This window comes from Schistocerca nitens, chromosome 4 (genome assembly GCF_023898315.1).
Source record: "Schistocerca nitens isolate TAMUIC-IGC-003100 chromosome 4, iqSchNite1.1, whole genome shotgun sequence".
NCBI lineage: Eukaryota > Metazoa > Arthropoda > Insecta > Orthoptera > Acrididae > Schistocerca > Schistocerca nitens.
In genome coordinates this window covers 544,676,062-544,702,781 of record NC_064617.1, presented here as the reverse complement: position 1 = coordinate 544,702,781, position 26,720 = coordinate 544,676,062, and the positions used below count along the sequence as shown (strand labels likewise).

Genomic DNA, 26,720 nt, shown 5'->3' with positions numbered 1-26,720 from the left:
AGAGTTAAATACCCTGAATCAGTCAACTACAGAGGTAGGTGTTAGTCCTGTTAAGAAACCGTGGTCAGTGAAGGTGAGTCATAAGCTCTATGCATCAAGGAATCACAGAGAAATTAATAAAGCTATGGATGAATACACTACAGGAAAACTGACCACACTCTTCAAAGTAAAAATTCCATCTTCAGAAGAAAATGAACCAAAGCATGCTTGCACCTCTTGCCAGAAATTTTTGACAAATATCAATTCAGCTGTTGAATATTGTACATTCTACAGTGAAAAGGTGCAAGTATTAACGATTATTCCACAAACATTTTCGAAGAAAAAATTTTGAACCATATTCCAATCAGTATATAGTAGACAAATCAAGAAATGTGAGGTCAGTAAAAGGAGTCTTTGGAAGACCAGATCCCTATTATGGTCATCATGTAGAAGCACCTCAAGTTCAGACAGTGCAGTTACCTTATCTGGAAGATAAGTGGGACTGTTCTTGCCAGAGTGCCAACAAAAAATACACTATAACTGTTACAGTTGAAAGTTAAAAAGTTGTGAAAGTGAAGAGGTACATGACTCGCAGTATTAAAGAAACCTTTGCAATTTGTAAGAGCAACTTTACAACTTCATATATTGGAAGATCAAAATTTCATGCTCTACGACCTAAGTGGGTAGTTCCACACCCACCTACAGATGTCTGTTTATGTGTGTACTGTGCAAATTTTGACCTTTGTGTGGTAGCTTTGAAGAAATTACTGGAGCACGTGACATATGACACCTTAGTTGGGCATGTGAAGTCATTAGTAGTCTGTGACGTAAGGCAAGAGACTTATTTGTTTCAAGAATGGGATGGCTGCCCTGGAAAGGGAGGACTGTCTTTACAGGCACTTGGCCTGGAAGACATACCAGATACCTCTGCAGAAATTTCATATGCAACATGGGAGGAAAATAAACTAATTAAGGAAACTGTTGCCTTTGACAGTTTCATTGACAAACTTGGTAAATGGTCAGTGCAAGCAGTAACACACCAGCATCTGAAGAGGTTGCAACAACAACACATTGCAGAAGTGAAAGGGTGTGTACAGGCTGAAGAACTATGTTTAGTGCTTCACTGTGTTTTTGCTGAGAACTGGTCTGTAATTCTCCCACAAGAAGTACAAGGGTATCATTGGAGTAATGACCAGGTTTCAGTTTTTACAGGAGTGACATATTTTCAAAACAAGACCACAAGTGTTGCAGTTATGAGTGACAACACAGGATGTGACTCAGCACATGCTTTGCTAGCAATGCGCAAAATTTTTCAACTGCAAACAGGGGCAGAGAAGATCATCATTATTTCTGATGGTGCTCCTAGATATTTAAAAAATCGTTACTAGCTGTTTGAATTGAGCAAGTCGCTTGTGCCAACTGACTGGGTATAAAGTGCTACTGGTCACGAGAAGGGGCCTTGTGATGGTTTGGAGGACTGCTGAAGCACCATGCTACAAAACATAATCTTTCCAAACCAAATACAGCTGTGATTCACAGTGCTAAGAATTTATGAGAGGCATGAAATCTTACACATCCACAGCCCTCATTCTTTTGTCCAAAGAGGAAATTGAAGAATTCTGTGAGCAGAAAAAAGAAGAATGGTCCAAACAAACTACTCCTGTGAAAGGAATTCAGAAGACACATTTTTGGACTCAAAGTGATGGGCAAACACATACTGCATGCACTTTAAAGAGCAAGAAAGAAGAAATTTAGTTAATTCAGCCAACACCTCAGAAACAGCAGGATAATATTCAGATTCACAATGTGAGAAGGGGAATGTTTGTAGCGTGTGTGGCTAGTGGATTGCGAAGATTATAGACACCAATTATGAGTTAAATGAAATTGTAGTGAACTTTATGCTACCACATGGACCAGCTGCTGGATACAGGTTTCCAGCTGAAGGATAGCAATAATGCCATCAGTGCGCACTTCCTGTTCACAATGTTTCGAAGACTGTAAGCACTCCATTTCCTATTGGTTCAACAGGAAGGCATCAGTCTACATCAAAGGAAGATACTGAAGCAGTGGAGCACATTTTTAGTTCATTGAATGGCTAATTTCAGTACTAAACAGAGTGCACAGAAGTTGTATAAATTGAAACCTTTAAGTCTTTGGACCTTTCACATACATTTTGGAACCATTTAAAATGCTTCAAAAATGCATCTCTTACTCATCTTTCAAAACTAAAATTGTATTAAATAAGGGTAGGTTTTGATTTTTCTGAGCCTGTTATTTGATAAGGTTTTATGTATGGCAAAAATTTCAGTTGTTTATAAAACCTGTTCAACCTAAAAGTGGAAGCTCTCCTTTTCAGGAAATTTAGAACTTTACAGAATTAATCAACAGAAAAAAAAATCAAAATTTTATGGATTGGCATTCCTGAAAAATTTTTTTTCCATAAATTATAAAAAAAGTTCAGAATGCTATAGTAAATGCTTTGACAGGTAAGTGCAAATGGAGGATTTATCTGTACTCATAAGGCAGTTACCTTTCAAATAAAAAACCAGCAAAATATATAGAAGTGTTTCAGAGATACAGTATTTTAAAATTTTTTCCAAAATTCGAATCTTCAAAATGGTATGAACAGTGTCGTCTTTGGAGGGCTGTATCTTGGAGCAGAAATTTTTTTGGAGAGAACAAAAAAAAATGTTTTCCTTACTTTTTCTTCATTTTAACATATGCTAAATTCAATAACACCCGAGACTACGAAGGTAAGATTTTTTTCCTAGCTTGCATGAATTGATATGGACTATGTCATTCATATGAACAGGCATTTAATTCTACATTTGTAGTACATATATGAATCCTAACTTGTGACTTCTGTTCCTATGTGAATGTGATGTACTGTACAATATAGTGTTTTGGAAGAGGGGAATCATCTTCTGTATTCCATTACGCATTTACCTAAAGCTAGGCACTATCTGGATGTATCTGCACTCTGTCTCCCCACAGATTTAAAGCTGGTAAAACTGTGTTAAACAGCATATAGAAGCACTGTGTGACATATCTGGATGGACAGAGCAGTGACTCACTCCCTTGCTTATGACTTTGCTGACAGACTATACCGTCACCAGTGACATCATGGCCAGCAGTCATAGTATATGTGTGTGTACAAGCAGCCCATCATCAGTCACTCAGCTTTACATTGGTCAAGGAGTTCTAGTTTGAAAGCTCATGGCATTTCAACTACTTGATAAGGCTGGAAGCCCAAGAACATTTTATTTGAAGTCAGCACTTGGAAACTCTGCATTGTTACAATGTGTTGTGTGTCTTTCATTCAGTACTGTGCTCTCATAGATTTCATTTTTATTGTCTTCAGAAAGTCATGCAAACTTGGTAAACCTTTAAAAGAATCATATTTGGTGGTATTTGTTGTATAAGTCAGCTCATTCATTTTCAACAGTTAATAACAAATGGCAGAATTTGTATGAACTATACTTCTTTTGAAAGTGATTTGTGTGGGTGATGTCGCAAAACTCTAACAACGGATAGAAATAAAGAGAATGTGCTGAGTGTGGTACTGGATGATGGGCTGTTAAATAAGTGACACCATATGCATTTCAAACAAAGGTAAGGTACAGTTTGCATGAATAATTAACTATAGCAAGTTTTGTGCAAGTTGAGTAATAGATTTGTTGAATTATGACCAAATACTAATTTCTTAGCAATGTTTGGACCATTTTAAAATCAATTTGATTTTGGCAATAAGTTTGTTAATTAGTGATCGGACATGAGACCACCATTTCAGACCAGAAATGGCAAACCAGTGGAGCAATGAGTTGGTGGGAAGCACCTGACTCTGCACTGAAAAAGGTAATCACCATTATCTGTTGGAATGATTAAGGAATTATTTTTCATGATTTTCTTGCAAAGGAGAAAACAGTAGCTTGCTAATATAATGCAAATCATCTTCATGAACAAGGTGGAATAAATGAGATTTGACCACAAATGGAAAAAAAAATCATCTTTCTTTAAGACAATACAGCTGCCCAGAAATAGCCTTTCAGTTAGCAGTTTAAACTATGAATTGTTGGAACATCAGCTGATTTTGCACTGTGACTTCCATACATATACATGACTATAGAATCTTGTGGCTGAGAAACTTCTTTTTCCCAATGAAGAGGTCATGGCAGCTATAGATGAATATTTTGCAGCCCTCCAGAAATACACTTCAGTTACGAAATATGCTCAGTGGAATAAGCTAGTGAGATTACAGTAACTCAAAGTCACATTTTTGCCAAAAGAAAAGCAAATCTGTGTAATGCTGAAAAATTTTCATCTTGCCCATATTTTTAGATTTTGGAAATAATGACTTGTTTATTGTAACATTGCATATTCCCTATTTTATTGATTTAGATTTGAACAAATAAAATATTAAACCCAGTTGAATGCCTGTTTGTTTCATTGTTTTCAGTGATGACAGATGATAAAATAGTTGCTCAGTCAGTTTTATTTCTTCTTGCTGGCTATGAGACTTCAAGTACACTCCTTTCTTATGCCAGCTATGAATTGGCTCTAAGCCCTGATGTTCAGGAAATGGCTAGAAATGAAGTGAAGAAGGTTTTGTCAAAATATGGAGGCGTATGCACATATGAAGCATTGAATGAGATGAATTATCTTGAAAATGTGTTGTCAGGTAAGTAATGTACTTCATTAAACATGTTTCTTCCATTATATTCTTATGGTAGACATACCCATAGAATGTGAAATACACCTGATTTATGAGTACAGCTGGAATAATGTGTGACATTGAACTGAATCTCATTCATTAGGAAACTGCTGCATGTCAGTTTTTATGTAATTAATCACTCTACACAGATATTCTGCAACAGTAATATTACATAGAATGCAGCAATCAGTGTTCTCTTGTAATTTCAATTTCTTGGGTGATGATTGTGGAAGACAATTACAAGATTGTTTTCATTATACAAAGACAGAATGGATCTATTTTTAAAAATCTTATTAATTTGATCACAGAGGCCCTGCGCATGCATCCTCCAGTGGCAAGGATTGACAGGATGTGCACCAAACCTTACACAATACCAGGCACAGATGTGAAGATTGATGTGGGAGATAGTGTGTCGATACCAGTCATGGGATTGCATTATGATCCACAATACTACCCAGATCCATATAAATTTGATCCAGACAGATTTGTGGCAGAAGCGAAACTAAAACGCCCTTCACATGTTTATCTGCCATTTGGTGGTGGTCCAAGAAACTGTATTGGTGAGTAAAAAAAGAGGGTAACTTTTTTATCTGTTCTTTCTATGCAAAGAGCTCTAAAACGTTGAGGCAGAATCATTTAAATAATGGTTAATTATTGTTTGTATAACAAACTCATAATATGTTTTGTTCCATGGTGGTTGTTTTTGAAGTAGAGTCTGCATTTGATGCTGTTGTTGTAGACTTGTTGCAAACTGTTGGTACTGTTGCTGTGAAAGTCTAAATGCATTTTAGTTCAATCATTGTACCAGATTATGACCCTTTTTTATATTCCTTCAGTATTTTTTTTCCAGCTGCAGCAAAGAGAATCAGATCAAAGTGAGAAAGAAAGAAACAGATAGAGAATAATTCACACTTATCTCATAATAGTCCTCCAGTACCATAAATCCTGTGATTGTTACAGTGGATTTTATTTTTGGACTTTGGTTGTGTCATGTTTTTCTAAGTGCTGTCCTACTATTGCTCCTTTCGTAATCATTGTGGATAGGATATAAAAACTATTCCAATCAAATTACTTGATTTCAGTGTGTTCAGGCATACACATCACATGCTATGCCCTTTTTATCTTCCTTTCCTTCATTCTGTCAAGCTTTTCAATGGTTCAACATCTTATAAGAGCTCCAGCCATCAGCATCTCACTCTGGTTTTAACCCTTTGACCACACTCGACGAACTGAGTTTCGCTTGCCTGGCAGCACTGGGCTGCACACTCGACGAACGGAGCTCAGGTACACAGTTGGCAACATTCAGGATGCTCTGCAAAGTGTATTTAGAATTTTACACCAGATGCAAGAGTCTACTTGAAATTTTCACATTCATTTTCAATGATAGTTTGTCAATAATAATAATTAATGAGATGAAAAAATATTCTGAACAGTTTGTTAGTTCACATGTTGGTGCATTGAAACAATGCTTACAGTACACAGATGGGTACCAACCAAAATTGAAATTTCTATTATTTATTCGCAATGTTATTCCTACAAGGCTTAGTTCAGAAACTGTATTTTTAAATGTATTACTTTAGGAAAGAAAGTCTTGAAACAACTATTTTCCAAAAAGTATTGTATATGCGTTTGGTGCTCCAGCAAAAATCCTCACGAGACTGTCAAAATAAATAAACTGTAATTTGCTTATTTTCATAGTACACATCATGCTGCCAAAAGCTTCAATTGTTGACTACTTACATTCACAACAATCACCAAAACATGTCAGATTATGCCACGCTGCAAGGGAGTGCCTTAAGACATGTGAATAAGTACATGGGTGGGGATAGATAGCAGCACAAGGAACAGCTCAGTCTAGTGGTTAAACATCATTCCAGATGTTTTACAAGTGAAGATTGACAGCTTCTTGTCTTTAACTCTTATGGTACTGAGTTTTTGATCTGTATTATAGTACTGTAACTGCTAAGGAACTGTGCACTTTAATTTTTGCCAGTGTTCATGATGCTTATGATGATGTCTTTCACTGCTGTCTCTTCAGTTTGAGCCAGCATACATACACTCTAAAATTTCTTGCTACACTGCATCTTCTCACAGATGACTATTTCCAGCACAGTTTTGAAGATAAATGTCAAGATTTACTTGCCTGGCACTATGGATGTGTTACGTCTTGGGTACTCACATTGCCAATAAACTTCTCTGATAGTCCTCCAGAACATTGTAGAGGCTTAGCCTGCGAACAGTGTCACATGATTTTCTGAAACTGAAACTAATGGCATTTGTGGGCTTGTTGATCTCAGTTCTTCTCCCAACTATTTTTCATGATGAATAACTGATTTGTGGAAGAACCTCCTACCAAAATCCTGCTTGACTCTCTGTAGTCCACATCTTAATGACTGACATCATGTAACATTACAGGAATGTAAAGCATAATGAGTGCCACCTTACACCACATTCTCGCAAGGGAAATATGCATATAATTGTTGCAACCTATTCTGACAGTCATGAAAAGGATGAGACTTACCAAACAAAAGCGCTGGCAGGTCGATAGACACACAAACAAACACAAATATACCCCCTAAGGTAAGTCTTTCCGCTCCCGGGATTGGAATGACTCCTTACCCTCTCCCTTAAAACCCACATCCTTTCGTCTTTCCCTCTCCTTCCCTCTTTCCTGATGAGGCAACAGTTTGTTGCGAAAGCTTGAATTTTGTGTGTATATTTGTGTTTGTTTGTGTGTCTATCGACCTGCCAGCGCTTTTGTTTGGTAAGTCTCATCATCTTTCTTTTTAGATATATTTTTTCCACGTGGAATGTTTCCCTCATATATATATATATATATATATATATATATATATATATATATATATATATATATATATATATATATATATATATATTTGCATGTGGAGTTCCTTGCACTTCAAAAGGCCCATTGTAAATGTATTTGAATTTAGAAATTTCATTATTAATTTCACTTGATTTTTCATGGGTCTTCACTAAGACATAATCTCCTAGCTTAAATTTAGTTGTTTTAAGGTTATTATCATGCCTTTTGGATCTAGCGGCTGCTTTCTCTTTCATTCTTTTCTTAACTAACTCTTTCTTTTCATGCAGGTTAATTCCTACAATAGGGGGGAATTGCAAGATCTCTTCAATAATACTTTTACTTTTACGGTCTAACAGAATTTCTTCAGGGGTAAAACCGGTGGTTTCATGGTACAAGGTGTTCATGGTCTTTTCAAAGTCATTTACAAATCTGCCCCAAGCCTTATGGTTATGGTGACAGTAGGTTCTACCTAGTCTTCCTAATTCACGCATATATCTTTCGACAGGGTTACTAGCCGGGTGGTAAGCTGAAATATATTTAACTTGAACACCATTTTGCTTCATGCCTTCCTTCCAGATTTTTGAGATAAACTGTGGTCCATTATCAGACAAAACTGCTTTGGGTTTACCAATGGTATTAAAATATTCAGTCATCTTGCTAAAGACTACTTTAGCAGTGGCTTTTCTGATTAGATATAATTTAATAAATTTGGAGAACACTTCCAACACTACAACAATATAAGACCAATTACCTGAGGTTTTTGGTAACGGACCATACAAATCCACTGACAGTAATTCTAATGTGTCCTCTGGTATCGTATTCTGCATGAAACCCTGATTTACTCTATTTGTTACTTTTGCCCTTTGACATACATCACAAGATCTTATTCTCTCAGTAATTTTCTTAGTAGCACCTACGTTAATCGCAACCACATCAGTTAACTTTTCAATACACTTCTTGGGACCACAATGCCCTAAGGCAAGATGAAAATAATCAATCACTTCAGTCTCAAATTGCTTAGGCCAACACACCTTCCATTCTTCAGTGCTGGTGTTCTTTCTCCTGTACAAAACTCCATTGAATATTTTGTAAAATCTACTGATTTGGGGGAAATTAGGGTTACTAAAATTAATTTTCACTGACTTCCAAATTTCATCCTCATTCTGGTGGAACCTCATACTTTTACAAATTTGCTCAATTCTTTTCCTACCTGGAACCTCCTTAATATATCTCATATGAAATTTGCCATCTTCATTGGATTCCCTTGGTAAGTTGTTCATACCTTCAGGCAACCGTGATAAAGCGTCAGCTACATAATTGTCACCTGAGTAACACCTCTCAGGGTCCTCTCCGATTGAAGTAAAGTGATTACCGAGTGTCCTTACTGAAAGTACGTTAAAACTCAGTTTGCTAATTAATACCTATTGGACAGAGTAAAGTTAAAGTTAATGTGGCAAGAGAGTGAGTTAGAGTTAATGATGCTTGCTGAAATAATTTTCCTAGTAAAACTGATTATTAATGTGTTGTTGACAAATTCAAATTAAAATTTCTCAAGACTGAGGTTTATAAAGTTTTGCGTAGTAAATGATCACATTACTACCTGTTGTTAATCGCAGAAAGTGAGCTAGTATCTTACATAAATGTTCATTTTATGTCTCATGGTAGTAAAAGTGGAAAATTGCATAGTAGGAAATTATATGTTCATGATTACTAAGTGTTTGTCTTTCTTGTGTGCATATTAACAGTATAAAGACTACTCACTTTGTGTAAGCCCTGAAAGTAATAGTGTGTTTCAGTAGCTGTTATAATTTTGCAAATAGTTTGTGCTGTTCCAACTGTTAGTTTCAATCTTAAAACATAGGTGTGTCAGAGTTCATTGCACTCGCATGTGGCCAAGTCTAGGTTGTGTTTGTCCGTTATAATTACTAATAACTATTTTCTTGAACGAGAATGTTAATCATTCTCATGCCTAGTTAGGCTGGCGACCGGTTTCGTTATTCATTAAACAGTGCAGATAATCAAAATTTCGTTTGTTACTGTTCAAATATTTACGTAATTCTGACTTTTATTTCCGATAAGCCACTTCCGTTAGGGACAATACGGTCAACATAACAAAATTCCTCTCAGAGGTTAACACTGCTCTGTTGATTTGCACTATAATTGCTTTTACAAAAGAGTTTTATGTCACAACCTGTTTCTAGCATTGAGGTTATGGTGCAGTAGTAACAGCAGTTAGGAGTGTTTCTTCTTTCTTTTTATATATATATATATATATATATATATATATATATATATATATATATATATATATATATATATATATATATATATATTAATGACTTGCCATTCTATATTCATGAAGGGGCAAAGTTAGTTCTCTTGGCTGATGATACAAGTATAGTAATCACACCTGACAAACAAGAATTAACTGATGAAATTGTCAATACTGTCTTTCCGAAAATTACTAAGTGGTTCCTTGTAAATGGACTCTCAATGAATTTTGATAAGACACAGTACATACAGTTCCGTACAGTGAATGGTATGACGCAATTAATAAATATAGACCTGAATCAGAAGCATATAGCTAAGGTAGAATATTCCAAATTTTTAGGTGTGTCCATTCTTCTTCTTCTTCTTCTTCTTCTTCTTCTTTAGTAGCTCTACAGCCCTTGGTGAGCCTTGGCTTCTTCAACAACCTCCCTCCACACTTCTCGGTTATTTGCTGCTCTTTTCCACCCCTGGACTCCCATATTGCTGATATCCATTATTACCTCATCGATCCATCTTCTTCTAGGTCTCCCTTTTCGCCTAACTGAATGGATCATACCGTTCATCATTTTCTTTGGAATTCTATCCTCTGCCATTCTCTCCAAGTGTCCTAGCCATCATATTCGCTGTGATTTCACAAATTTTACTATGTCCCTGCCTTGTATTAACTCTTGTAATTCGGCATTGTAGCGTATTCTCCAGCCTTCTTCCTCCCTTATTGGCCCATAGATTTTGCGTAGTATTTTCCGCTCAATGCTTCTTAGAGCATTTTTATCGTGTTCTGTCAACATCCATACCTCTGAGCCGTATGTGATAATTGGGCGGACTAGGGAATTATATATTAGCAGTTTAGTTTTTCTTGTAACAAGGCTATTTTTGAAAAGCTGCATATTTGCAAAGTAGGCTCTGTTTCCTGCTTGTATTCTTTTCCTTATAGCCTTTCCAATACTGTTATCATTTGTTATTAGTGCTCCCAAGTAGTTAAAAGAGGACACTCCATTGAAGCATTTCCCATTGATGTTTAGGTTTTTAGGGGTTCTTCTGGCCTCAGATTGTGACATTACCATATATTTTGTTTTGTTTTCATTTACTATGAGGCCAATTTTTAAGGCTTCTGTTTCTATTGCCCGGTATGTTTCTAGGAGTGTATTGGTATTTCTTCCTACTATAGCAATGTCATCAGCGTATGCACATATCTGGCTAGTTTTCATAAATATGGTGCCTCTTTTGTTGATTTTATTTACTGCACTGTGTAGGGCTATGTTGAATAGGACAGTGGAGAGACTATCCCCTTGCTTCACACCTTTATTAAGTCAAAGCTATCACTTGTTCTGCTAAGGACCTTTACTTTTGCTCTTGTCTCTGTCATTGTCATTCTGATTAGTCTTATTAATTTAGCACATATACCAACTTTTTTCAGTACTCTGTATAGTTCTTGCCGATTTATGCTGTCAAAGGCTTGTTTGAAATCGATGAATAAGAAATGCAGATCTATATCATATTCATAGAACTTTTCCATCATTTGCCTTATCACAAATATTTGATCCGTTGTTCCTCTGCCTGGTCGAAAGCCACACTGATATTCCCCTAGTATGCCTTCTGCACACTTCTGTATCCTTTCGTTTAATATACTTGTGAAGATCTTATAAGCTGTACTTAGGAGTGTTACACCTGCTGTTTCACATGCTGTTCTGTCCCCTTTCTTAAAAATGGGGACTATTATTCCAATTTTCCAATTATCCGGCATAGTTTCTGTTTCCCATATATCTGATATTAATGTGTGCAGTTCCTTTATTACAGCCTCACCACCAGTTTTTATTAATTCAGCAATTATGCTGTCTTCCCCAGGGGCTCGATTGTTTTTTAACTTGTGCACAGCCTGGGAGACCTCTTGTAGTGTTGGCTTTCTTGCCTCATAGGTTTCATTGTCTACTTCCAGCTCCACTCTTCCCTCCTGTGCAGCTGTCTCTTCATCTTCTAGGCTGGTGCTTAGTGTATCTTTGAAATACTCTGCCCATCTTCCCACTATCTGTTTTTCCTCCCTTATCATTTTCCCATCTTTACTGGAACAGGCCGTTGTTTTTGGTTGGAATCTATTCTTCATTTTGCCTATGGCATGATAGAACTTTCTTATTTCACTCTGTTCCTTTAGTTCTTCTAGTTCTTGAAATTTCTTCTTATTCCACTCTCTTTTCTTTCTCTTGCACAGTCTGTTAGCTCTTCTCCTTAATTCTCTATATCGTTCCACATTATTTCTGGTTTCTCTCTGTAGCACTTTTGTTCTTGCCCTGTTCTTTTCCTCTATTGCTGACCTGCAATTTTCATCAAACCACTCCTGGGTTCTTCTGTTCCTTCTTATGTCTATTATTTCCTCTGCAGCACCCTTAATGGCTTTTTCAAACCTGTTCCACCTTTCATCTGCTCCTACTGTGGTCTCTTCATTGCTCAACTTTCTGCTTAGTGTTACTTGGTATTTTTTTACTTCATCAGGGATGTTCAGTTTGTCTGTATTCCATTTCATCATCTTTTCCATTCTGTTGCCCTTTGTTAGTGACAGTTTCTCTCTGAAGACTGATTTTATCAAAAAGTGGTCTGAATCACAGTTTGGTCCTCTGCAGCTCGGTACATCCGTAACTGACGTGGAGTGGCATGCAATCACTAAAATATGGTCAATCTGATTGACTACTCCATTGGCTGCAGACTTCCAAGTACCCAGATGGATCCTTTTATGTGGAAAGCAGGTACTTTTAATAATCATATTATTCCTTGCTGCGAATTGGCATAGGAAGTCTCCATTCTCATTGTTTTCTTCATGTAGTGAATATTTTCCAGAAACTCCATACGGATGTTCATTCCTCCCTATTTTTGCATTAAAATCTCCTATTACTAGCATCAGGTCATATTTAGGTACTGCACAGCATACTTTTTCCAAGTCTTCGTAGAACTGTTCTTTAATTATATCCTCTTTTTCTTCTGTTGGTGCATGTCCATTAACTATTGATATATTCCTAAATTTACCTTTTAGTCTGAGTCTGCACATCCTTTCATTTATGGGTTCAAATTCTGGAAGGCTTTTCCTAACTTCCCTAGTTATTATAAACCCTGTTCCAAGTTGGCCTGTTCTTTCTTCTGGTCCACTATATACCAATGAGTACTCAGGTTTATCTGTCTGCCCATTCCCCTGACATCCTATTTCCTGTAGCCCTACAATATCATATTTGAATTTTAAAATTTCATTGGCTATTTCTTTCATTTTTCCAGGCTGAAGCATTGTCCTCACATTCCATGATGCTACTGTTAGATCCTTTATCTGTTTCCTTTGCCGGGGTCGTGATACATGCTTTCCATTCAGTTTCCGAGGCTTCTGTTGAATTTCTGTAATATTATTTTTTTACAGTATGGGGTTATTAGCCCCATGTCCAACCCCCAACCTGGAGGACCAGGATTTGTATGAGGTTTAGTCCTCCAGGGAAGCTGGCTTCACTACGCCTCTAGAGCCCTCCCTGCCCTATGTTGTGGGACACACTTTGTCTGGCTCCTCTGTCGAGACCAGTCCGACTTGGGAGACCCTGCCAGTAGCTATGCTACCGGCGGCATAGCTCTCGACTTCACCGAAGCACGCAAACCCTCCCGCCCGGCACTGAAGGTGCCTACTATAAGGCGGTGTCCCCTGGGAGGGAGGTGTGTCCATTGATGAGAGATTAAATTGGAAGAAACACATTGATGATCTGCTGAAACGTTTGAGTTCAACTACTTATGCAATAAGGGTCATTGCAAATTTTGGTGATAAACATCTTAGTAAATTAGCTTACTACACCTATTTTCACTCATTGCTTTCATATGGCATCATATTTTGGGGTAATTCATCACTGAGGAATAAAGTATTTATTGCACAAAAGCGTGTAATCAGAATAATAGCTGGAGTCCACCCAAGATCATCCTGCAGACATTTATTTAAGGATCTAGGGATATTCACAGTAGCTTCTCAGTATATATACTCTCTTATGAAATTTGTTATTAAGAACCAAACCCAATTCAAAAGTAATAGCAGTGTGCATAACTACAATACTAGGAGTAAGGATGATCTTCACTATTCAAGATTAAATCTAACTTTGGCACAGAAAGGGGTGAATTATACTGGCACTAAAGTCTTTGGTCACTTACCAAATAGTATCAAAAGTCTGACAGATAACCAACAAGTATTTAAGAAGAAATTAAAAGAATTTCTGAATGACAACTCCTTCTACTCCATAGAGGAATTTTTAGATATAAATTAAGAAAAAAAGAAAAAAAAACAAAAAATATTAAAAAAAACACAAAAAATAAAAAAGTTGTTATATTAACTTAAGTATGTTGTTAAATTAACTTAATTATGTCATGTATTGGAAAATTTGACTCGTTCCACATCATTACAAAATATCGTATTCATGATCCATGGAACTAGTATTAATCTAATCTAATCTAATCTAATCTAATTTATTCTCACCATATAACAGTGAGTAGCATAATATTGTCTTTGTTCCATCCTGGATTTTCCATTGCAAACTATTCTTGTATTTACTGGCATATTTCCGTGCATTATCTTATTTCGTAGACAGAAAGGAATCTCTTCTTGTAGTCTTTGCCATCCTGACTTTAATATCTTCACAGTTATTCTGTCTTTCCCTTGTGCTTTTCTGGTATTTAGCTTTTCTGTTCACACTCTTGTACATTTTTCCATATCTTATGTATTGAATCAGTCTCTTTGTCTTTCCGTATGTCTCAGACAAAATCAGTGAAATCCTCAGCATTTAGCTCTTTTTGAAAGCCTTCAGTCATATTTTCTTTTTTTCTATTATGAGGCAAGGTGAAAAAAAAGTCTGTCTGGAATGGCATGGCATGGTCATGTTAATTGTTAATATCAGTGAAATTTTATTGTGTTATGTTAGTACATGATGTACAAGTCACATGTCAATGTGATTTGTGGCTAAGCTTTATTTAATTGGTTTTTTAAAGCAGCCATTCATCATCAGTGGAAACTCATACACAGTTGGTGAAGGTTTGTTAGGAATTTACTCATTTAATTATGAAAATTAATTGTTTGTAATATATATTCAAATTACAATTTTTAAATGATCTTTATGAAAAACACTGCAAAACTGCAAACAATGATGGACACTTCAGGAAAATGTGCAACACTATAACAGGTAATAATCAGAAGAAATAATGCAGTACATTTTAATAGAAGAATTAACTATTAGAAAGCTGTGTGTAAGATGAATGTTACATTTCTTGTATGTTGATCAGAAGCTGATGAGAAACTGAATTTCTCAAAAATATTTGAATCATTAAAAAAAATCTGAATGGTGATGAGCAATATATAGTTACTATGAATGTAATGTGAGTCCACTAGATCCTGCCAGAAACAAAGGAGCATTCAGAGTGGGGCCACTTTCAGTAACATTGTTATTACTATTATTATTATTATTATTGTTATATTGACTTTTTTCTGGAGCAAAATGAGTTTTTCTTATTAAGTGCCTTGCAAAGAACAGAACAATAATTTCTAAATACTAAGATACATGAAAACTTACCTGGACTGCAGAGAGAGAGAGAGAGAGAGAGAGAGAGAGAGAGCGAGAGAGAGAGAGAGAGGGGGGGGGGGGGGTTTGCATCTGGCAACAGAGGAACTTTGGCAATAGCGAAATTTAGGAATTAGAAGTATTAATTGTTTGAACATCCACACTCTCCACCAAATCTGGTATCTTGAAATGCAGCCTACTGCCACATTATAAGAAATTTGTTTTGAAGCTAATAATGGAGGTTGTGGAAGCTTTAGGTGGGAATTTTTGGTTATCTTTCAGTATCATAATTCAGGGATGCAATTTAATTACTGGAAGAGGTTTGAGAAAGTAGGTTGGCCAACAAAATAAATAAATTCAGGACTGGAAAATATTTTTATAAGACCAAGAACTCTTCATCTTTTCTCATAAAATTTATCCTGCTGTATAACTGATAATTTATAATTCACATTCGTAATCAGCCATTGTTTTGCATCTCTCACACTCTGTTAGGCATGTAACACTCTTTTGCTCTTGTTGTGCTTTCAAAATATTGTTGGGCATATTTTTGAACTATTTCTGTGTAGAGCTTGATGGTTCCTTTTCTCTGTATTATACTTGAAGCTATAGCTTCCTCATTACTCTCTACACTTCATCATTCACTTGGTGCATGTATACTAACCAGTGTCTCTGTAATTATGTCTGGTGGTAAGAAATGTGATCTCCTCGCTTACTGCACAGAAGCTCCTTACTTATGTAATTAGCCAGTCACTGACCACAGAACCCATTTCAGATTTGTGTCCACATTCTCAGCACATGCTCTGGAAATTACTATCTATCTGTTCTATAGCATTAAATAAATAAAATTACTCTCTCTTCAGTCTGACACATGAAGAGCAACAATGTTAGCACTTAATTGTTCTTATACTGAGACCTCCACTTAGCAGCTATTGCTGTTATGTTAAAGGTTGGTTTATGTGAAATTTTGCGGTATTTACTTCACCTGTAGTTAAGTGTGCTGAAGTACCATCAATTTTAGTTACTTAGTAGTGATGCAATACCTGCTTTTGGATTGTTAGTTGGAGACTGTTGTTTCACCTTGACTTCTTCGAAGTGGACAGCTTCTACATAGTATCATCAGCAGGGGGGGGGGGGGGGGATGATATCTTTTAGCTTTTGAAGAAAGTTTCATTCTATTTGCAAGGAATGATCTATTTATTTATTGTTAGCTTTGTAATAATGCAAATGTAACTCTTATGCCATGCTATGATATAGTCTTGAACATAGGACATTACCAGCTTCATGACAGGTCAACAACAGTTGAATAACTTTAACAACACCAGGTAAGCACTCTTTACTTGAGGCAATCTAAGGGTGTTTCAGCAAGCACCAGAGACATCCTCTTCTGCTGTAAGACTGTCTATTACAGTAATGATGCAGTGCTATTCCAGGAATATCAGGTGACACTATAGAGCGAGTTTCTCCATGGCAGTTTCGTAACTGTAACTTCCATTCATTAAAAAGAGTAGTCTTATAAGTGGTTCTTAACCTTCATTTTTAATGGCACACAAGCACCTCATGTTGCTCCTCCTTGTGATTTTGTATCATCACATTTTGGTATACTTTTCACACTTCTAATGGCTAATTCACATTCACAGATGAAAAGTGTAATAAGAATTATTATGTATGACAATGCAGCTTGACACAGATTATTTATGCTCATTGTTTGGCCAAATGCACCTAATTTTGCTACATTGTATTACTTTATTTTGTAGCTTTGCATCTAGCATTGGTTTGGCATTGCTTGGATGCATTAAAATTTTGTAGCAAGTGTCTGGGGTTACCTCCCTAAAGGTTTAGTCTCAGATTCTCTCAATTATAACTCCTACAGAGAGGCTTAATTATTATGTCTTCTTTCTGGATTGCAGTAGTCATCTCCTGGCTCCACATTATTTCCCAAACTATTCTAGAGTCTGCTCTTTCTGGTTTGCAATGGGCAAAGCTAAGTCTTCCTAGCTTGTGAAAGGCAAAACAAAGCAAATGTGACTCAGTAGATTGGCGTGAATGTTCAACAGATAAAACAATAGAATATATGCAACAGGAAATACATACAGGCAAATTACAATTACTCCATGCTCTGCCAAAGAAATTAAGAATGTAATTAACTCTCACAAAACCCAAAAAAGACTCTCAAGAGTTTACAATATCTTGAGTAAAGTAATAAAATCATGTACATCAAATATGTGCACTGTTTTTAGTCACATACAAAACACCTCACTGCCACAAGGGATATTTACAGACAGGCTAAAATATGCAATTATAAATGAAATTCACCAACAGCCGTGTATTTGAGATGATATTTTATTTTATTTTATTTTATTTTGACTATCAGTTTCGGCATTCCACATGCCATTTTCAGGCCTCATATGCATCTCTCAAAAATAAATTATATTGTCATTGCAATCAAGTCTTCTAATGAAGCACTTGGGATATGTTTTTGAAATCACAATATCTAGGAATATATGGTGCTGTATGACAATATTGTTTATTTTTGAGAGATGCATATGGGGCCTGAAGGTGGCATAGAGCAATCCCGAAACTGGTAGTCAAAATAAAATAAAATAACATCTCAGTCGCACAACTATTGGCGAATTTCATTTATAATTATTTGACTAGGCAATGTCCCATGTCAATGATGGATCAATATGGACAAAATATGCAATTTTCAGATCCCTTTACAAGAAAGATAGTAACACAGATATTAATATTTACTGAACAGTCCCACTACTTACTACCTCATTCTTGAAGGCACTGGAAAAAATTATGTGTGCAAGAACCATGAAAAAGCTCTCGTACAATAAAATACTTAGTCAATATCAGTTTGGACTTTAAATCGGTCTCTTCACAGAACAAGTTATTTTTCAGGATGCAAATCAGATTATACAAAATTTGAATGATGGAATATCTCCTGTGACTTGTCAAGAGCATTTCACTGTGCAGTTCCCAGTATTCTCTTAGAGAAGCTCAAATATTGTGGTATTACAGATCTTGCTGTTTACTGGTTTTCGTCCTAACTAAAAGGATGCAGGGTGTTGCATTAAGAAACTCTGGGAGCATATGCAATGAAAACAGCATCTTCAAAACGAGGAATAATTACTACAGGTGTATTACAGGAATAAGTATTGCTTCTGCTCTTTATCTTCTCCATACTAACATTATAAATGCAAAAGTATGTTTGTTATGTTTTCATGACTAAACTGCTGCACCAATTTTGATGAAATTTGGTATGGAGATAGCTTGAACTCTGATGAAGAACATAGGCCAAGTAAAAAAAAAAAAAATCAACCTCCTAAGAGGGTAAAGTACAGAATGGAATATCTTTTTTTTACATCAGTGAATGTAAACCATAATAAATTATAGTTAAATTTGTTGCTTAATGTAGACATCACATGATGTATAGCTACTTCAATAGTGCATTGCATAGAGAGGCTCTCCTGCCCATGCCCTCCACCATGCACCAACCAGCACCGACACTGTATGTGCCGCCATGTCAGAACACGTGTGAGCAGCTGACATTACTGCATGTACATAGATTACTTATTCACCATCACTCATCATAACAAAGCTACTGCAATGCGAGCAAAGCTGCCATTAATAGCTAGTTATATATAAATGATCTTCCATCATATATCTAAGAAGCAGAAGTAGTTCTCTTTGCTGACAATGTAAGTATTATAATGAAGCTGAATGGAGTAACTTCATTTGAAAATATAAATAATGTTTTCTTGAGAAGGAATAGCTGGTTATCTGCAAATGATCTGTCACTGAATTTAGATAAAAGACAATGCATGCACTTCAGTACTGCATAAGGACTTACCACGCCTTTAGAAATAATGTGTGATGGTGAATCAATAAATGAAACATAGTAGTCTAAAACATTAGCTGTTTATATATGAGGATTGCCCAGAAAGTCACGCATCTCATCTTTTTTCAACAATTCTTTATTGGACATAATGAGAATTACACACACAAAATAATGGTGTTTTCTCTACGTATCCTATTTTTCCACATAATCTCCATCCCATTCTATGGCCTTCCTCCAGTGCAAAACAAGGGCATGTATGCAATATCAATCCTTGTCCTGGTGGCAGAGCCAGTGCTTCACTGTGTGTATCACCTCCTCATCATCCTCAAACGTCTTCCGCAAATGGCATCCTTTAATGGCCCAAACAACGGAAAGTTCTAGGGGACTAGGCCAGGGATTTAGGGTGGGTGGGGTAACACTATCCAACCCTGTTTTGCAATGTGTTCAGCAGTCCTCAGACTTGTACATCCACACTTCCTTTGCTGATTGACAGATGTAGCGCCAACTGCTAAGTCGTAATCCATCTGTCCTCGCGAATGACAACATCAGCTCGCTGCGACATGTCAGGTGTGACAGCTGTGGACAACATGTCAGGTGTGACAGCCGTGGATGGTCTCCCTGACTGCTGCAAATCATGGAGCTACGCCGAACTGCCTTCTGGTGACCTCACCATCTGTGCCCAGTGACTAACTGTACTTCTTTTGACAGAAGATGCTCCACAGACTTTGCACAAGCGTTTGTGAATATTCCGCACTGTTTCTTTCTCTGCAGTGAGAAATTCAATGACGGCACATTGCTTGTAATGTACATCACCTAAGGACGCCATTTTGAAACTGTCCTGCAGCTACGCTAGCTGTCTTAAGTAAGGGAAATTTGGGGCACCCACTCAACAGACTTCAAATAATACATACATAATGTTTCAAATTTGTAGCATTGTTTTCGGCTGGGAAAGAAAAAGTGGTGCATTACTTTCTGGGCAACCCTCATAGATAAGAACCTGAACACCCAGTCACATGTTACCGACCTTCTTAAACTCTTAGCTCTGTGACCTCTGCATTACAGATAATAGATTTTGGAAATGCAAATGTAAAAAATTTGATTACTTTTTCTGTTTTCATTCACTAACATCTTACGGCATCATTTTATGGTGTAAATCATCATTGAGGAAAGAAGTGTTTGTTGTACAGAGCCGTTTAATAGGAATGATGTGTGGCATCCATTGTAGCATCTGTGGTAGACAGCTCTTTTAACAGTTGGGCATTCTGACAGCAGCCCCACAGTACACTTATTCCTTTATGGTGTTTGTTGTCAACAATGAATCGCAGTTTGAAAACAACAGTAACATTCATAAATGCATTAGCAGACAAGTGAAATGATTTACACTGTCCATCACTCAGCCTTACTATGGCACAGAAAGGAGTCAGGTATTCAGCTATAAAAATGTTTCACTACCTACCCAGTGATATAAAGAATTTAGTGAATAATAAAACTAATGCCAACCACTTAATGAAGCAGCATCATCATGCCTGTGCAGATACTAAACTAATTGTACCTTGGGTGACTAGCAGCCCATGCATTAAATCAACTATGCAAGAAAGATAATAAATAAGAATTCTCCAGTGCACATCAACAAGATTTTCTGAAATAAATTAAAAAAAGAAAGTTTTAACCATGTTTTCCAATTTTTTGTAACTTTCTCACCAGGCAAGCATCATACTCTGTCAGCCAATGCATTGCTATTCAGAATAGGGCTGTATTGTCACACAAAGACACAAATGGCACATAACTGCCAACAGCACTCTCATCAACGACTTTGAAAACAGCTCAGTGCAACTACTCACATATCAAGAAAAAGACGTTAGTAATTATTTACAAAGGGTGTATCTGTATCGTATGGAACAAATTACATTCTGTGACAAACTGCAAGAAACATGCACGAAACTCTAGATGAGTTCCCAGTAACTGCTCGCAAAGTAGCTTCAGCAATTAGGTGGGACCCACCAGTTTGCGAAGTATTGTTGTCAGTTCAGCAGAGGTGGCTTGCACATATTGTGAAAGGATCAGATACAAAACTCAGAATGTGACCATCCCTGTGGTATGGTCTGAGCATACTCTCTTAATTATTTATTACTGGACAAAAAGAAGAATGTTAGGTCATTATCCCATTTGCATTCCACCCCTGGGTCCTCCACCTGCTTCATGCCTCACACTGGAGGCATGATTAGAATGAAGGTGACAATATGAAGCCATGCTTAGTGGTCTGGAATGAACACTGTGATTGAGTGCACTATCTGGGCTGGGTATGATTGTATCCAGAATCAGTTAACCCCAGTGCTGTGCCTTCCACCTGGGCAAAACCCAATCAGACTGGGGGCTGTGATTCATCTGCATCTACATCTACACCTATACTCCGCCAGTCACTGTGTAATGCATGGCAGTGGATACATCCCATTCCATTCACATTTACTTGAGCAATATTTTAGGATGGGTTGAACAAGTGATTTGTAAGCAACCTCCTTTGTAGACTGACTGTATTTCTCTCCAGTGTTCTATCAATAAACAAAAATCTATTACCACTTTTATCCACAACTGCACTTATAGAATTGTTCCATTTCATGTGCCTACTAAGTGTTACACCCAGGAATTTGTGTGAGTTTACCAATTCCAGCTGTGACTCACTTTCAATTTCTTTTTGAAAAAATAAATACAGCAGTGTAACAATGTGGTTATGAAACAAAGAGGTGAATAATGATTCACTTTTACACATTTACATCCATTTAGTGTGAGTGAATGCTGAAATTTGTCCACTGCTTTATTAAATGTTCATGCTGCTTTGTAGCCAAAGGTTTTTCTGCCACTGAAATCTTCTTTTTACCTGTAACTGAAGTTGTTATTGAAATAGATAATACGCTGTGGTGTAAAATTTTTCTAAATACCTCTGTTTATTCTATAATATAAAATCACTTAAGATGGTTTTAGTTTTGTTAAAAAGTTCATTATTTTGTGAAAACTGATTGGAAAAATATGTAGATGTGATTCTAAAACCTTTACACAATATTGCTTTGGTGTATAAGTCTCACTCTATTTTCTTTTGCAGGTGCAAGGTTTGCAATAATGAGCACCAAAATAGGAATGGCTCATCTTTTGAAAGATTTTAATTTGAAAAGATATGAAAAGACTGATGTTCCATGTCAGATTGATACCAAGTCAATGTTACTTAAATCTAAAAATGGAATCTGGTTACGCCTTGAAAAAATAAATGCTCATTGATTTTTAGTATAAACTACAATAATTTATGAGCTACTATTCTATGAATAAAGCTTATGCTTATGGCTGTGCTTTTGCAATTGCCTGATTATAAATCTGTGGCTATAAGAATCTATTATGTTTCACGACTTGCTACATTTCTGTATGTTGACTGAAGTTCAAATATATATGCAAATAGATTAGGTTTTGACATAGATGAGAATATTATCATACTAACAATTTATTTATTGATACCTTTCTGAGGATTACACACTTTGGCAATTTTGCAACAGCATGTATGAAATCCTGACATTTTATCATCCTCAAAAGAAAACTCTGTCCTAGAAGGGAAAATGTGATAGCAGTACCTTAGAAGAAACATTCATAACTGAACAGTGTGCCTTCACATGATGATTTATTATAGATCAATTTTGTAGCATGTAAATGTAATGGAAGAGGAAGCTGTATATATTCATGTTGTGGTGTTGAAATATTTTTTGTGCCAGGCATAGTCATTGTTGAGTTGTCAGTTTGTAACTATGTCTTCCTCTGATTGTCTTTTCACAGTCATTTAGGTTGACACTATAACACTCTAAAGTACATGCCTTGAAATAAGGATGTGGATTTTATCACACATAATAATAAACAACTAACTAACTTTAATTATGTCCATCCAAAGTTTTTGTACACAACTAAAATTTTTAATAAAATGTAAAAGTATAGTGCAAATATGTAGCAGAAGGTAAAGAAGATGGCCATATTGTGTGGAGCAGAAATACTGTATTCAGAAACAATTATTTAATTTACTTTTAATTTTTATATTGAACAAAATTAATATTCTTATGAATAAGGCTTACTCTACATGTAATGAAGAAGAATTTCATGTTAATAAAAGCTGTGTTTTGTAATGTGTGTTTTGCTCCTCCTTTGCTTTGTAAAATTTATTGTAAGCCATTTCATCACGTAGGCCCTACATATCTGTTACATCTACTGCTTAGTACATCTGTCACATGAGAAGTTTAAAGTTTGCCTGATCATAATTGTTGTAATCAAAAGAGAAGTACAAATAAATGAGCATTTATTGTAGCATAATTGTAGCACTACAGTTAAAAGTAGTGTAAATTTGTATTTAAAAACTGATAATGTGCTATACCCTTCAATTCATTTTAAAGAGGTCCATGATTATTTAATGAACTGCTCTGGCTCAGACCTCTCTAACATCAGAATCAGAGCTGAAACTAACTTTACTAAATGTTCTCAAAGTACAAGGATGCAATATACTGCCTAAAATTATGTGGTAATGGCATTGAGAATTAAGTATAATTCTGACCAAAGCTAATCAATAATAAGAATTTTTTAAAGTGATAAGTTGACAATATCAAAGAGTACGATTATAAAAGAATGATGATAACACTCACCTAAAATCAAAGAAGCATATAAAATTTGCAAATGCACTGAAATTTCATAAAGTTTGGGCAACATATCTACAATAGATATGGTCAAAATAAATGACTGAGTAATTTTTTCATCATTATATACATTGCTCTAGTGGACTGTTTTAATGAAATATAGGACACCAAGATACGAAAAGGTATGACATTACTTGGAGACAGTGGACAAAAAGCTCTGAACTGTAGTATGTAATCTATGGCACAATAACAGTAAAAGATCAAACTGTGGAAGATCAAGTTTGACATTTAATTATTCTAATGAAAATAATCAGTTTTTGAAAATACAGTGTAATTGGGTAGATAAAAAAATCAACTCACCAAGTGGTGGCAGGAGAAAACAATGTATAGTTGTTAAGTAAATGAGCAAGCTTTCAGATCCAGAGGCTCCTTCTCCTGGGTTAAAGTGGAAGGAAAGTGGATGAAGGACTAGCAAGGCATAGGAAATAGGGAGTGTTTGGAAAAGTTGCCCAAAGCCCTGGGTCATGGGAGACTTAGCAGATGGTATGAGAAGGAATACTGATTGTTGGGACTGCACCGTATGACATCTGGCTTGCACATTTACTCAATCTTTATGTACATTTGTTTCCTGTTGCCACTAGGTGAGTAGATTTTTTACCTGTCCAGTTACATTACATTATATTATTTTGTAATTCTAAAACATAAGAACCTTATAAACCCTCACAGTATAATTTCAGCTATTTTTCTTTGAGGAATTAAACTTCAACACCTATTCTTGCTTTGAAATATTCTCATAAAATTCTAGGCATGTTGCATTCTAAAAAAATGTATACCTGAATAAGCAATACTGAGTTATATTTGATCTCTTTCTTTTATGTGATCACTGCACCAATTTTTGTCTTATATGTTGGAACAGTGAAAAAGTGCTGTACTGTGTTTGTAAGTATTGAAAACAGCATTCATGTTTGATTTCACACAGCTATCTAACCCATTTATCAGTTGATAAAAATTATGTATTCAGTCACAAAACAGAAAGTCATCAATCATAATAAACTGTGTCACCTGGCCACCAAGAGCTGTTGCAGGACGATTGATTCATGAATCCAGTTATATGGCTCCTTCCGTGTATAGCGATTTTACGACTATGGTGGTGGGGGGGGGGGGGGGGGGGGGCTGAAGATGGCATCAATGTAATGCCAAAACTGGTAGCACATAGAAGTTCATAAAATAAAATGAACTTCTACAAATCATATGGATGTTGGTAAATTATTGCATCAAGAAGCTCATGCCAGCTGTCATCCCATGATCCATAATGGATTAACGAAGATTAAAAAGAAAATTGGCCTGGTGCGATTAGGACTCAAGCACTGAGGGCTCCGTACAAACTTAATTATGTATATAGGCAGTTAATTTATTCCAGGGATCGAGAATCTCGACCACTTTTACCTGTTATCGACACTGATATGGGCAAGATATCGGTCCCAGAGATCGAGAATATTTTGATTTCAATAATACAAATGTGACGAGGTCAAACACGAGGCAGGCGACAGTTATTATCGTGATTAGTGGTTTTGCCTTCAGGCTGACTGGATCACAGTGGTAAAAGTCAAACATTAGGCAAGGAGTGACTTTATTGCTCCTATGATGTGTTTCAGAATTTATCTATCATCAGATATCCAGGAGCGATTGTTGCACATTGATGAGTTGTTTCAAGTTGTATTTGAAACTAACGTTCACATATCTACATGCTGTAATTGCATCTGGATAACTGACGATGGATGAATTCCGAAAAGCGTCACATGAGCAATTAAGTCATTCCTTGCCTGATTTTTGACTTTTTCATTACAATCCAGTCGGACTGAATGCAGAATTACTGATTGATTTAATTTCAAGTATGACATCGCATAAAAATGACGAAAGAAATATTTTTTTTACGTGCGCTGTAATTACTAATTTACACTTTTCGTATTCTTTCCTTCGGTTATACTGTGAAATCTTGCTTCCTGCCAAATTTCATGATTCTAGGAGAACAGGAAGTACCCTATAGGTTTTGGTGAGTGAGTTTTCGAGTATCAAAATATGCGACATTGTAAGGTGGCTATAATTTCGCACTTTACAAGAACTCATCCTCATAGTTTGCCGTGAACTACAACCACAATTAGATATTATTTGATAGGTTGCACATCGTATATATGTATATATAAAGGAGACTGACATTGTCACGTACGTCTTGTAAATAATTGTTAACGCTTATTGCGTGAAAGGTGACGGAGTGTCTTTGTTATAAGAAACGGCGTAATGAATGATTGCCTATACTAGTAGAGGTTGGAACGCCAGTGGAGATGAAACGGCAGGCAGAACTCAAGCTCCGGGTGGAAGACCTACACAGGTGTGTTGGTGCTGCTTAAACACAGGAAATAGCAAGACGGACGTCCTAGCACCCAAGCGCTGGAGCACAACAGAGTCGCGACCGGCTAGTTTGTAGCCGAACCGGAAGGATTATACTTCGGAAACTACGAAAATCTTGGACGTAGGTGAGAGGAACGCAGAAGCGGCACCTCGGAAACCAGACAGGCTGGGTTATTTCCAAGGATTTTTACTCAGAAGCATACCATGGTATGAGTATAGGTTTTTCGTCGCAAACTGTCAGCGCTGGACGACAAAAGATTAAAATATGGTTGGTCGGCGTTCGGAAGAATCTGTGGAGAGGGATAATATTCCGTGGTTTCGGGAAGATGATTCGTTTTCGGAATTACGATGGTGGGGAGCTGAGCCTTGCAGGGAGGCCGGCGGTGGAGAGACGAGGTTTTCCATTTTGAGCCTCCGTGTGTGACGGTTCTCAGCATCAGCTTCTTGTTGATACACACGGACTTGC

At 36.4% G+C, this 26,720-nt stretch overlaps 1 protein-coding gene across 1 annotated transcript in view; it reads left to right on the top strand.

Moving 5' to 3' along the window:
- LOC126253558 (cytochrome P450 9e2-like) overlaps positions 1-23,528 on the top strand; it is a 147,857-nt gene extending 124,329 nt beyond the window's left edge. The window contains exons 6-8 of the mRNA XM_049954966.1: positions 4,436-4,657; positions 4,999-5,250; positions 22,288-23,528. Of these exons, the coding sequence (XP_049810923.1) occupies positions 4,436-4,657; positions 4,999-5,250; positions 22,288-22,460 (647 nt within the window). The 3' untranslated portion in view covers positions 22,461-23,528. The remainder of the gene's footprint in view (positions 1-4,435; positions 4,658-4,998; positions 5,251-22,287) is intronic.
- The last annotated feature ends 3,192 nt before the right edge of the window (positions 23,529-26,720 follow it).